General features: G+C 41.7%; 1 protein-coding gene across 50 annotated transcripts in view; it reads right to left on the bottom strand.

The window, feature by feature from the left end:
* OBSCN (obscurin, cytoskeletal calmodulin and titin-interacting RhoGEF) overlaps positions 1 to 15,333 on the bottom strand; it is a 229,285-nt gene that overhangs the window by 191,271 nt on the left and 22,681 nt on the right. For 48 of the 50 annotated variants that reach the window (XM_027548670.1, XM_027548671.1, XM_027548672.1 and 45 more), the window contains exon 8: positions 4,314 to 4,589. In XM_027548670.1, the coding sequence (XP_027404471.1) occupies positions 4,314 to 4,589 (276 nt within the window). The remainder of the gene's footprint in view (positions 1 to 4,313; positions 4,590 to 15,333) is intronic. The other 2 variants (XM_027548687.1, XM_027548711.1) reach the window with 2 other exon arrangements.

Below are 15,333 nucleotides of genomic sequence, written 5' to 3'. Positions count from 1 at the left end.
GCAGACTGAAGTTACTGAACGCTGCCCTGCAAACCAGAGCAAGACCCAATTCTACCCACCGTCAGTCTCTACCATCAGGAAGTTTGCACAAGCCTCTTAGATAGCCTCATCCACCAGAGGGTAGACAGCAGAAGCACAATATTCTTAACGTGATGGAAGAGAAGAAACTATAACCAAAAATACTCTACACAGCGAGGCTCTACTTCTGATTTCATGGAGAAATCAAAAGCTTTACAGTCAAGAAAAAGTTAAGGGAATTCAGCACCACCAAATCAGCCTTATAGTAAATGCTAAAGGAACTTCTCTAGGCAGGAAATGCAAAAGAAGGAAAAGACCTACAAAACAAATAAAAACAATTAAGAAAATGGTAACAGGAGCATACATATTGATAAACGCCTTAAATGTACATGGAATAAATGCATCAGCCAAAAGACATACACTGGCTGAGTGGATATAGAAACAAGACCATGTATATGCTGTCAAGAGACCCACCTCAGACTGAAAGTGAGGGGATGGAGAAAGATATTCCATGCAAACGGAAATCATAACAAAGCTGGAGTGGTAATGCTCAGACAAAACAGATTTTAAAACAAAGACTGTTATAAGAGATAAAGAAGGAACTACATAATGATTAAAGTTCAGTTCAGTCGCTCAGTCGTGTTTGACTCTTTGCAACCCCATGGACTGCAGCACACCAGGCTTCCCTGTCCATCACCAACTCCCGGAGCTTACTCAAACTCATGTCCATCAAGTCAGTGATGCCATCCAACCATCTCATCTAATCTAGTGATCAAAGGATCAATCTAAAAAGAAGATATAACAATTGTAAATATATATGCATCCAACATAGGAGCACATCAATATATAAGGCAAATACTAACAACCATAAAGGGAGAAATCAACAGTAACATAATAATAATGGGGGACTTAAGACACCTCTTTTGTCAATGGGCAGATCATCCAGGCAGAAAATTAATAGGAAACACGGGCCTTAAATCACACGTTAGACCACATGGACTTAATTGATATTTACAGAGCATTTCATCCAAAAGCTGCGTAGCAATACAGCTACACATTCTTCTCAAACTACACATTCTTCTCAAGTGCACTCAGAACTTTCTCCAGGATTGACCACACGCTGGGGCACAAGATGAGCCTTGGGAATTTAAGAAAACGGAAATAATCTTTTCAATGAAAGCATTTCAAAACTGAAAGCACCTTTTCCAATAGCGATGCTATGAGATTAGAAATAAACTACAAGGGAAAAAAAAAACTATAAAAAATACAAACACACGGAGGCTAAACAATATGCTACTGAACAGCCAATGAATCAGTAAAGAGATCAAAGAGGAAATCGAAAAATATCTAGAGACAGATGAAAATGAAAGCACAATGATCCAAAGCCTAAAGCGTGCAGCAAAAGCAGTTCTAAGAGGGAAGTCTATAGCAATACAATATTACCTCAAGAAACAAGAAAAATCTCAAATAAACAACCTAACCCTATACCTAAAACAATTAGAGAAAGAAGAACAAACAAAATCTAAATTTAGTAAAGAAGAAATCAGTCCTAAAGATTAGAGTAGAAATAAATGAAACAGAGACAAAGAAAATTATGGCAAAGATCAATGAAACTAAAGCCTAGTTCTTTGAAAAGATAAAGAAAATTGATAAACCTTTAGCCGAATTCATCAAGGAAAAAAAGGGAGATAACTCATCAATAAAATCAGAATGAAAATGAAGAAGTTACATCAGACACCACAGAAATGTAAAGGATCATAAGGGATTACTACAAGCAACTGTATGCCAATAAAATGAACAGCTTGGAACAGATGGACAAATTCTTAGACAGGAACAATCTCCCAAGACTGACTCTGTACTCATGGAGACGATCACGTCGTTCTGCATTCAATCTCTTAAAGTCAAGCTTTCTATCTATTAATGTTGTCAAGGTTAACTCCAAAGTGCAATCCTGGACTTGGACTTCCATCAGCGATCTCTAACCCTTGGATACATTGCTGAATTCCTTCTGCTAACATTTAATTTACAATTTTGGCCTTGTTACTCATACCACACTGGTCTCAAATTTCATTCTTCCTGCCTTTCTTGTGTGATTTTGGTACTGATGTTATGTTCACGGAGAGAGTTACAGAGTATATCTCCTTTATCTCTCTCTAGGAAGAATACTTTTCCCATTTTGTATTAGTTTACCAGAGAACTATGGGGCTGAGAAAACTTATCATTATTGGTCCCACTGATTGACAAGTCATGCAACTCTTCAACTCTTCTCTATCTTCTTGCGCCTATTTTCATAGTTTACTAGGATTTAGCCACATTTCACAGCTTCTCAATGGTTTTACCTTAGAATACTCTAACATGCTCTGAAAACCACATCTTCCAAGGATGCATGGTGGGATCTGGGGTATATACACACACCCATAAATCCTCCTATCTGGCATGGTCACAAAGTGTTAGATGTTCGGACCTACAAGTCAATGGAGGATGGCAGCCCACCCCTATTCGGCATGAAGGCTCTCTTCCAATTCTTAGACAGCCCTATGTTTCAGCCATGAAGCAGGGATACTCACTGACCATCTGTTAGGGAAATTAAATGAAAGTAATTTAGTTCAGGCTTCAAAGACAAGAAAGCAAAGTAGACCTCTGACCTTGCTTCTGACCTGCCCAGACATAGGCCTGACTATGTGCCAGATGTGAGTGCAAGCCCAGCAGCACCATAGATAAGAAAGAGGGCAGATCGAGGGATTCTTGAGCCCTGGAGGGTGTCGGGCCAACCATACCTGAGGCTTAACAACTTTCCAAGCTTTGCAAAGCAAACAGCTTTGTAAAACACGATTAACATAAAACCAAAGCTGCAATTTACTCCTTTGCAGCCAGGCATTATAAACAGGAACCCCCAAACTGTAATCTGAAGCCTCACCCATGGAGCAGATGAGCTGCCTGAGACATGTTCCCAACTGAGACTCCAGAGCGCTGTTAAATGGGACTTCCTAGCACTGTTTGAATCTGGATGTCAGTAAAAACACAGTTTGGTGATGTATGTACTGTTACCCTCCTTTACTGTTCTATTTCTCTTTTATTGTAATGGTTGTTTATTGAAAGTTGTTTATTGAGCTTTCCTGGTGACTCAGATGGTAAAGAGTCTGCCTGCAGTGCGGGAGATCCAGGTTCGATATCTGGGTTGGGAAGATCCCCTGGAGAAGGAAATGGCAACCCACTCCAGTACTCTTGCCTAGAAAATCCCACGGATGGAGGAACCATTGGGTCTCAAAGAGTCAGACACGACTGAGCGACTTCACTTCTTCTTATTGAAAGTAAAATAGATAATTCTCTATTAAATATCGAAATTGTGTATGTGTGTACAACAAGTGGTTTCTTTTGTTAACAAATCCTTAAAACCTGAAACAAAAACTAAAACTTTCAGCAAAACACCATTAGGAAAATGGAATGAAATAAAAGACTGCTTTGCTGGTCAGAGGCTGCTAGGACAGTAACTCCTCATTAGCAAAGCCTACTAATATAGCAGAAGCAAATTTTTCCTTTCCACTCCTAAATTCATCAATGTAATGCCAAGGGGAATACTGACTCAGAACGTCCAAATCATTTGCAGACAAATGCAAAATCACATCTGATATAAGAAGACCACCCTAAATGGCACCGGTAACTCTCCACCAATCCTTCCTTTCTTCTCTTTGCAAGGGTGACAAGAAAAACGTGGACCAATTTCTTGGTACCTACAGGCAACTGGGCCTCTATATCCGGGAAAAGGAAGGAAGGACCACCCAGAAACTTAAAAATTGATCATCGAATGCTCACTCCTGAAGAATTTCAAGCAGGACTGTGTGACCAATATCCCCCCTAATCCGGGAACAATGAAATTGTATCACCTCAGGCAAACCAAGAATCTATACGAGGTATCAGATTAGGGCATGTGGTGGCTGTCAAGAAAGACATATGATGGGAGGAAAGTCACATATCTCTAGGTCTACATCAGTCCCAAATTATCACGGAGAGTTGGGGTCTCGACACTAGGAACAACAGGAAGGTTCAGGGCATATGCTAAGACACTGCGACCGAGCCTTACTGAATGCAAACAAGTGGAAAAACACAGCCCCACTTCTCCAGGCACACCCTTCCCAATCATCCCCCCCAGGCCCACATGGGTATCCGTGCAGGACATGGAAGACAGGGAGGCTTGAAGAATTGAAGGTCACAGGCACACAAGTCTGGTGAGGCTGGAAGCGGGTCCCCTCATCACCTGCATGCAGGCTAGCTCAGCGTCCTCCTCCAGGACTGACCTGTGACGTCCAGGTGGAAGGAGACCTTCTGGCCCCCGGCCTCGCAGCTGTATTCCCCGGCGTCCGCCTTGCCCGCCTGCTGCACCACCAGCCGCCTGGTGCAGCCCTTGGCTTCCACACGCACTTTCGAGCTGGAACTCAGCTTCTTCCCGTCCTTGTACCACGTCACCTCCGTCTGGGCCTGGGCCACCTCGCAGCTCAGCGTGGCACTCGCCCCCGCCACGGCCTTTACCTCCTTATGCACTGGCTGCCCCTTGATAAACACTGCAGAGGACTCTGGGCACAGAGAGGGATACACAAGGTCAGAGACACAAATGGGACCCTATTCCAGGGGATCTTCCTGACCCAGGGATAGAATACACATCTCTGGTGTCTCCTGCATGGGCAGGCAGATTCTTTTCCTCTAGCGCCACCTGGGAAGCTCAAACCAGCTTATGAGACCGAAACCTCAGAGTTCAGGAAAGTTTCTCCCTGGAGCCAGTGATGCCCTAAGCCCGGAAGGGTGCACAGGTAACAAGTCTGATACGTCTCCTATGTCAGAACCTCACGTGTATTATAGTCATGTTCTAACTCAAAAGTAATTCCTGAGGCTGGGAGAAGGTGGCCAAGGTTATCCCAGCATCTGTCACAGCTAGTTCATTGTCCTTCCCACATGACAGTCACCTCTGGTGGACAGACCGAATTGTGTGCTCTTGTATCCCCAGAACCAGGCATATGGTATATTCCCCACAAGCTAGTCCACATTTTTCAAGGTATAACACACGTGTAAAGTACACGAATTCATTTACAGCTCAATCAAATTTGAGTGTACCTATCCCATGTGACCAAAACACATCAACAAACAGCACTTCCAGCTCCCCATTCACTACTGACCACTCCCCAAAAGTCACCTTTTGACCTTTATCACCATCAACTACTTTTATCTCTTCTTTGATTTCACATGGTGCTGCTGCTGCTGCTAAGTCGCTTCAGTCGTGTCCGACTCTGTGACCCCATAGACGGCAGCCCACCAGGCTCCCCTGTCCCTGGGATTCTCCAGGCAAGAACACTGGAGTGGGTTGCCATGTCCTCCTCCAATGCATGAAAGTGAAATGTGAAAGTGAAGTCGGTCAGTCGTGTCCGACTCTGAGCGACCCCATGGACTGCAGCCTACCAGGCTCCTCCGTCCATGGGATTTTCCAGGCAAGAGTACTGGAGTGGGGTGCCACTGCCTTCTCCGTGATTTCACATGAATGGAATTAAACATTATATGTGCTTTGGGTCTGTTTTCTTTCACTCAACATAATGTCTGTAAGACCTATCTATGCTATGCACGTGGCAGCAGCCTGTTCTTTCATACCGATGTATAGGATCTGTTGTATGGGGAGGCACCACAATTTATTTTCTCCGTTTTCTCTTATGGTTCATTTGGGTTGCTTCCAATGTGGCGAGATGATGTGTGAAGCTGCTGTGAACATTCTTTCATGTACCTTTTAGAGCACCACAACTGTTGGAACACAGAAGCATCTGCTTTTGGCTTTCGCGGATATTTCCAGTTTACCAAAACGGTTTTACCAATGTATGCTGCCAACATAAGTGTGTGGAGTTCCAGTTCTCCACATCCTTACCAACAGCTTCTATCCCCAATTTTAGTAACTGTGCATATGCCCTTAAATTTAAATAAATACAGAGAGGATCTCAGAGATTCCATGCTATAGATGCAGTCATTCACCTATTCATCAATCACTGATGAGACTAATGTCAGTAAAGGCTCTGTTATCTGCAGGCTCTATGGTGGTGGCTTGGGATGCTGCAACACAGCTGGAAATGTGTACAACACAGCCTCTGTTCCTACAGATCCTACTTTCTATTGAGGAAAGACAAACATAAAAACCTGACAATGATGTAATGCTAAGTTGAGTGCTGTGATGAAGTAAGTGATACGCTAGAGAAAAGGGACTGATTGGTGGCTTAGATATGGCCGTCAGAGCAAACCTTGCTAAGGAGTGATGTTCAGGTGAAGGCTTAATGATAGAAGGGAGGCAGCCTTGAAGAAAACTGAGAGGGTCATTATAACAGAGATGAGACCTAGAGCCAGGGCTCTCCTAAACGGAAAGATATGGAATGAGTGAGGAAGGTAAAAGGGAACTGCACTTTAGAACCACAATGGGCATCCGATTTTCTCCTGTGGACATTGCTGCTCCTTGGTACGGCATGAGAATAAAAGCCACAGGGTCACTACTATGAAACAGGAATACTGACCATGCTGTGGACACCTTGTGTGAACAGAGAGACGAAGTTAGAGATTGAGGAGGCAAGCCTCCAGGGAAAAGAGACTTTGAGGAATTGAGCCCCACACTCAGTCACATTTCCCCCAAGATGTTTGATGATTTCCCCAGCTGCATGACCCAGGGGGCTATGAAGCTAAGCAGAAGATCTCTGAAAAGTACAGCAGACATGTTAGCACCTTGCATTAACAGAGAGACAAAGATAGGGTTGAGCCTCTGTTTCGAAAGAGACCCTCACCCCTGCCCCAAGTCTCTGCAGGAATCCTTGGAGGATGCCCAGGACTAGAAGCCAACCAGAGGCAGACGACCCTGATCAAAACTGCAATGCAGCCTTTTGAGTCCGTGCAGTACCGGGACAGACCAAAATTCTTAGTTGTTTCCTTTATCCCTAGCAAAAGAAATGCTGATCCTCTTTCTAAAGTAAGACAACTTTTATTATGTTGAGGTATGTTCCTTCTATTCCTGCTTTCTGGAGAGTTTTTATCATAAATGGATGTTGAATTTTGTCAAAGGCTTTCTCTGCATCTACTGAGATAATCATATGGTTTTTATTTTTCAATTTGTTAATGTGGTGTATTACATTGATTGATTTGCAGATATTGAAGAATCCTTGCATCCCTGGGATAAAGTCCACTTGGTCATGGTGCCACTATGGAGAACGGTGTGGAGATTCCTTAAAAAACTGGAAATAGAACTGCCTTATGACCCAGCAATCCCACTGCTGGGCATACACACTGAGGAAACCAGAAGGGAAAGAGACACGTGTACCCCAATGTTCATCGCAGCGCTGTTTATAATAGCCAGGACATGGAAGCAACCTAGATGTCCAGCAGCAGATGAATGGATAAGAAAGCTGTGGTACATATACACAATGGAGTATTACTCAGCCATTAAAAAGAATACATTTGCATCAGTTCTAATGAGGTGGATGAAACTGGAGCCTATTATACAGAGTGAAGTAAGCCAGAAAGAAAAACACCAATACAGTATACTAACACATATATATGGAATTTAGAATGATGGTAACAATAACCCTGTATACGAGACAGCAAAAGAGACACTGATGTATAGAACAGTCTTTTGGACTCTGTGGGAGAGGGAGAGGGTGGGATGATTTGGGAGAATGGCATTGAAACATGTATAATATCATATATGAAACAAGTCACCAGTCCAGGTTCAATGCACGATACTGGATGCTTGGGGCTGGTGCACTGGGACGACCCAGAGGGATGGTACAGGGAGGGAGGAGGGTTCAGGATGGGGAACACATGTATACCTGTGGTGGATTCATGCTGATATATGGCAAAACCAATACAATATTGTAAAGTTAAATAATAAAATAAAATTTAAAAAAATAAAATAAAGTAAGATAAAATCATCCATGTTCAAAAAAACCAATATCTGACCATCAACTGAAAATTCACTGGCATTCCAAGGACAGGAGTAAATAGGAATTTTTAAAAAGGCAATATTAGACGATCAGTTTTATGGCTATCAGACCAGGATATAACCATGATGTGTCCACGTGCTCAGTTGCTAAGCTGTGTCCAACTCTTAGCGACTCCATGAACTGTAGCCCACCAGGCTCCTCTATCCATAGGACTTCCCAGGCAATAACCCTGGAGTGGGTTGCCGTTTCCTCCTCCAGGGGATCTTGCCAACCCAGGGACTGAACCCAGGTCTCTGGTGTCTCCTGCACCGGGGAAGCTGATATATAAGCGTGATCATATGTCTTTAATATGAAAGAAAAGAAAATAGATCAAATACAAACATTTTACTACCAACTCTAGAATCTATAGACTCTATAAGAAATGAAACAAACATAAATTATAAAATGGGACAATACAACTGAAAGTAACACACTATAAATGGATTTGACAACAGATTAGATACAAAGGAACAGAAAACTAGTGAACTAGAAGACAGAGCTAAAGAAAATATCCCGACTAAAGTAGAGAGAGAAAAAGAACTGAGGCAGAGAGAAAGAGAGAAAAAAAGAAATGAGGTCGAGAGAAAGAGAGATACATGAGAGACACATGAGAAAAACTCACTCCATGACTGAGCAAAGACAAAACTCTGCACTCAAAATGCTCTGGAATTCTAACCAAGATGAATACTAAGAAAACCATACCTAGGTGCATCAGTATAAACTGCTGAAAGTCAAAAACAGTATCTTAAAAACAAAGGGAAAGAACAATGGGACCTTGAGGGAAGATAAATCTGACAGTTGATGTGCCAAAAAATACATGGAATCTGGAAGATGGTGAAATAGTTTCTTAAAAAAAAAAATGTAATATAGTTTGAAGGGTGGATTGTTAAACTGTAATTTGATATTGAGAGAAAATAACCCTCAGAATATTCGGCTGAACTCTGGCTCTGATTTCTCTGGCTATATGAACTTTGGCAAATTCTGGAGTTTCTTTTTTGTGCCTTATCTTAAAATGGGAATTCCCCTTCCTGAAGCGGCTGTGAAGCTTACACAAGTAAACAGAAAGAAGCACTCATAAAATCCGGCCCTAGGCATGTAATTAATACCTGTCAGCTGCCGTGTCCTAAGTTTTGTGAGGAAAGGGGCTTCTAGGTGGCATGATCACACACTCCTCATTCCCTAATAATTAACTTGAGGAACATTGAGAAGGACTTCAAGGAACCCACCTGTGACACTGAGTTGGAAGGAAACCTTCCAAGTCCTGACTTTTCAATCAGACTCCTCAGGCTCTGCCTTGCCCACCTGCCGCACCACCAGGCTCCAGGTGCAGACCCTGGCCTCCACATACACTTCCAAGCTTCTTCCCTCTCTGAATCATGTAATCTCTGTCTGGGCTACCTTACAGCTTAGTGTGGCGCCGGCCGCCACCTCAAATTTCTAGAACTGGATGAGGGCTCGCCTTCTGGCACTCAAAACTAGAATGCCTTGGCCCCAAGCTGGCCCTGTTCCTAGCTCTCTCAATGCAGAGAACTTCCCGTGCAGAAGATGCAGAAAGCAGGGAACAAGATAGGTCTTGGAATCTGAATGCTCCCAGTTCAATCCTGTTCAGGTTGATATATGCTACAACCCAGGTTTACTCATCACCTGTGATCCCATAATTACTCTAACAAAGGGAGGCATAATCTGAGGCTGGCACATCAAAGAACTGGCATTCTCAGGGAGAGTTTCTTATACCATATAACCCAAAACAGGAGATACTCTTGTCATAGGAACATTAATATGCTAATACAGTCTACAGCTTCTAGCAGGCCAACCACCATTGGGGTAATCAAATCGTGTAATCAAATTCTTGGCCTTGTAATCAGATGTTCTTTTTTTATTAACTTATTGTATTTGCTTCATATCACATTACTCTAGAACCCATTCTATTACTCCAGATTTGATTTTCTTCTTTATAAAATAAATTCATTGGTAATTCCTTCAGTGAGATTTTGTGAATGATAAATTCTTTCCACTTACTCTGTGCTCTTCATTGCTGTTGATAAACCTACAGAAGAATAAATATCATCCCATTAATCTTTTTTCTCTTTGGAAACAGATGGAGAAACAATGGAAACAGTGTCAGATTTTATTTTCCTGGGCTCCAAAATCACTGCAGATGGTGACTGCAGCCATGAAATTAAAAGACGCTTACTCCTTGGAAGGAAAGTTATGACCAACCTAGACAGCATATTAAAAAACAGAGACATTACTATGCCAACAAAGCTCCATCTAGTCAAGGCTATGGTTTTTCCAGTAGTTATATATGGATGTGAGAGTTAGACTATAAATAAAGCTGAGTGCTGAAGAATTGATGCTTTTGAACTGTGCTGTTGGAGAAGACTCTTGAGAGTCCCTTGGACTTCAAGGAGATCCAACCAGTCCATCCTAAAGAAGATCAGCCCTGGGATTTCTTTGGAAGGAATGATGCTAAAGCTGAAACTCCAATACTTTGGCTACCTGATGAGAAGAACTGACTCAGAAAAGACGCTGATGCTGGGAAAGATTGAGGGCAGGAGGAGGAGGGGACGACAGAGGATGAGATGGTTGGATGGCATCACCGACTCGATGGACGTGAGTTTGAGTAAACCCTGGGAGTTGGTGAGGGACAGAGAGGCTTGGCGTGCTGCAGTCCATGGGGTCTCAAAGAATCGGACACGACTGAGCGACTGAACTGAACTGAAGATCTCCTCTTGGTTTTCGACCTTCTGCAGTTCACTATGATGTGTCTAGCTGTGACTGTTTTTACAATTTCCATTATTACTTACGAATCTTACAGTTTAGGATTCATGTCTTTTACCATTTCTAAAATGTCTCCAATTATTTCTTTATTTCATCTACCTCATTATTTCCAGTCTCTCCTAGAAGTCTTTTTAGACATACATGCGGCCTGCTTCTCATCTCTATTCTGTTACTAACTCTTATTTTTTACTTCTTTGTGATTCATTCTGAGTAACTTTCTCAGATCTATCTTCTAACTCAGTAATTTTATGTTCATCTATGTTTAATTTGCTGTTTATCCCTCTTCTAAATTGTTCATTATAAATTTTATGTTTCCTTTCCAAGAAATTTCATTTGTTCCTTTAAATCTGCCTGTTCTTTTCCCTAATATTACACTTTCTTACGTTTTCAAGTCCTCCATACATCTTTTTAATCATTTTAAATAGACTTATATTCTCTTTCAGACTGTTGTTCTAGCATCTGAAGTTCCTCGGTGGTCTAATCTTGCTTATGTTTGTAAGTTCCAACTCTCATTTATACTGGATCATACCTTTGATACTTAGATTTTTATTGTGAGAGCGTATTTATCAGGGATTCTTTTTTAAAGACTTTTATTTATTTATTTGGCCATGCCACGTGGCTTATAGGATCTTAATTCCCCAACCAGAGATTGAACTCAGGCCCTTGGAAGTGAAAGTGAGGAGTCCCAACCACTGGACCCCCAAGGAGTTCCCCAGGGATTCATTAAGTATGGCCTGATTCTGGAGGGTATCCCTCCTGAATGCTTTACATTTACTCCTGTCAGGTGTTCCAGGAGTATCCTTGGCCTAAAGCTTCATTTTTAGCCTAACTTCTTATTCTGGGGTCCCAAATATGATAAATTCACATTCCAATCCATTTATTTTCGCACCCAAGCCAAGGAAAATAGAAAATAGTACTTTTCCTTAAATACGTGGTTCTATAAGATTCTCAGATTCGTACAGTTGTCTCAGTTCCACTCCTCCAACTCTCTTGGATCTAAGTTCCTCTGTGTATTTGCAAGTCAGACCCAGATCCATGAAACCAAAACCCCACAACAACATCAGTGCACCAGCTCATCACTGACTGCATTAGTCTTTCATTCCGTCTTCACTTCCAACCTAGAAATTTCCCTTTTTTTCCCCTGCCAGTTCAGATATTAACTTAACCTAACTTTGCTACATTTTGTCCACAAGGAAAGGCCACGTGAATATACAGGAAGAGAGCTCTCACAAGGAACTGATTATGATGGCACCTTGATATTGGACTTCCAACCTCCAGAACTGCAAGGAAAAATATTTTGTTGTTGAAGCCATACAATCTGTAGTATTTTGCTATAAAAACCTGAGCTGACTAATACACTGGATAAATAAAATACACTATACCTCTCCTCTTGAATTCTTTAAAATGTTTGATAGTTAAAAGCCAAAGATCATCACACTGTCTGAATTAGTTTACAATGTACACACAGATGATGCATAAGACAATTAGTAACATAAAGAAGAGACGACAAAAGTACTTATATATAAGTTCTATAAGTCAACTGAAGTAGTAAAATTCGGGATTCTAAACAGATGGTGAAGAGTATGTTTATTGCAATCCCTAGGGTTAACTACTGTGTCACAACAGACAAATTAAAATGGAATACTAAAAACATCATAAATAACCCCAAAAGATAGGAAAGGTAAAAAGAGAAAAAACAAAAATAAATATTAAGGCAGTAGACCAGAATTCAAACAATTACTGCATTCATAACAAGTCTAGTCTAAACACACCTATTATAAGAAAGAGATTGTCGGGATGTATAAAAACGATCCAATATTATGCTGTCTGCAAGAAACTCACATCAAATATGTACAGATAAAAGAATGAAACAATATACACAATGAAAACATTAATCAAGACAAATCGTGCATATCTACATTAATACCAAATAGAATAGACTTCTGAGCCAAAAAAAATTACCAGCAATAAAGAGGAGTATTACCTAAAGATAGACCAGTCAACGTACAAAGAAGACATAACAGTTCCAAATGAGTAAGCACCAAATAGCAGAGCTTCAAAATACATGAAACCAAGACGGACAGAACGGAGAGCAAAGCCAGAAATGCCACCGTTAGAGCTGGAGACGTCAGCACTCTCCACACAATACCTGGCAGAACTTGCAGACAGATCACCGTTAGATGCTGAGCCAGTAACCAGCAGATCGGACACGTGTAAGACACTCCACCCAAGGGCAGACTAGGCATCCCTCTCAAGTATACACGGAACAGTCACCAACATCTACCGTACTGTGGTTTACTAAGAAAGCTCTCAACATTTCTAAAATCTAAAACACATAAAGTATGTGCTAGTATAGACTGCTGCTAAGTCACTTCAGTCGTGTCTGACTCTGTGTGACCCCGTAAACGGCAGCCCACCAGGCTCTCCTGCCCCTGGGATTCTCCAGGCAAGAACAGTGGAGTGGGGTGCCATTGCCTTCTCCAAGTATAGATTAGAAATCAACAACAGAGAGTAAGAGTAAAATCTCTAAGCACTTGGAAATTAAACAACACACCTCTGAATAATACAGAAGTCGAAGAAGTTTCAAGCAAAATGAGTAAATATTTTAGACTGAACCATAGATGGCAGCCCACCAGGCTCCCCCGTCCCTGTGATTCTCCAGGCAAGAACACTGGAGTGGGTTGCCATTTCCTCCTCCAATGCATGAAAGTGAAAAGTGAAAGTGAAGTCTCTCAGTCATGTCCGACTCTTAGCGACCCCATGGACTGCATCCCACCAGGCTCCTCCGTCCATGGGATTCTCCAGGCAAGAGTACTGGAGTGAGGTGCCATTGCCTTCTCCATTTTATTATTTAGACCTCCAAAAAAGAAACCTTGGGCCAGGATGACTTCACTGGTTTACCCAGTGAAATAACTAAAAGAGAAATTAAAGAAGGAATAGAAACAACATAGATTCTACACAATCTCTTTCAGAAAACAGAAGCAAAGAGAATACTTTTCAACACATTTTGTGATTCCAGCATTATCCTGATACCAAAGCCAGACAAAGACAGTGTAAGAAAGTTACAAACCAAAATTCCTCATGCACGTAAATACGAAAGTACTCAACCAAATATTTTCAAACTGAATCCAGGAACATATAAAAAGAACAACACACCACAAACAACCAAATGGGCATAATCCATAAATGCAAGGCTGGTTTCAACATTTTAAAATCATCCCAAGACACGTTAGCAAAATGGCAAAATAATAACCATTTAAAAAAAAAAAAAAACTCTCTTCCATGAAATCAATTAAGACATTTGCAAAAATTGTTGTGATAAACTTTCTCAAAGCTCTGGAAATTAACCAAAGGCTTCTTAGCAATCTGAGGAGCATACAGTCAAGAAAAACAGCCACATCTTGGTAAGAACAGCAAGGCGTGGCATTTTAAGTTGCCCAATCCTCATACCCTTCTCCCCAGTTCTGACGTAGCCCTGAAAACCAACAGTCCACTATCACAATGAAAACCAGTAACCTGGAAGCCACTGGGTAGGGTAAAGAATGAAATGAGGGCTCTTTCAAAGTTCCGTTCCCAGGGAATAGTCATTATTTAAGCTGACTAGTAGACTTCCCTGGTGGCTCAGATGGTAAAGCATTTGTCTACAATGCAGGAAACCCGGGTTCAATCCCTGGGTTGGGAAGATCCCCTGGAGAAGGAAATGACAATCCACTCCAGTACTCTTGCCTGGAAAATCCCATGGACAGAGGAGCCTGGTAGGCTATAGTCCACGGGGTCGCAAGGAGTCAGACACGACTGAGCAACTTCACTTCACTAAACTGACTAGTGGTTCCTTGCAAAACCCCACTCACAAGGCTGTCTTTATTTATTCATTATCCAAGTCTGAACAGAAGTTCACCAAGTAAAAACAGCTTTTCCCCAGGGGTATTTGTTAAAAAATAATTACAGGCACTTACTACACATGGCTGTCTGGGTTTGTGGATACCAACTGACAGACCACAGGCTAAGCGATGGGCTTAAAAGGAAAAGCTGGATTATGAGATGTTAGTAGATGGCTCTGGAAAGCTCTGACCTCTTCCTGGGCATCTAGAAGGCCATACATCCATGATACTCAGGAGACACCTGAGAAGGTCCTAAACTCACACATCTGCCTCATGAAAGCCCAAAGTAAAGGCAAAGGTGGATATGGCTTTGAGTTATATGCATTTAACAATTCCCACGCAAAGTCCCCTGGCAAAATCTGGGAGACTTACAGGTTACAGACATCGAAGGAAATCACTATGAAATCATTAGCTGACCAATAAGCTAACTGAAGAGAGACTTCAGTATCTTATACACACACACACACACACACACACACACACACACACACACAGAGACTTTGCAGAATTCATTCAGGAAAGTCACTGAACGTCCAAACAACAGCAGCAAAAGCAAATAGCAACACCAAGAAACACCAGGGAGGATGGGAGAATCTGAACTCCAGAGTTTCCACAGATTATCATGTAATATTCCAGTTATCAACCAAGAATTACATGCCATG

This window comes from Bos indicus x Bos taurus, chromosome 7 (genome assembly GCF_003369695.1).
Source record: "Bos indicus x Bos taurus breed Angus x Brahman F1 hybrid chromosome 7, Bos_hybrid_MaternalHap_v2.0, whole genome shotgun sequence".
In the NCBI taxonomy this organism is placed as follows: domain Eukaryota; kingdom Metazoa; phylum Chordata; class Mammalia; order Artiodactyla; family Bovidae; genus Bos; species Bos indicus x Bos taurus.
This window is presented reverse-complemented; position numbering and strand designations above follow the sequence as displayed.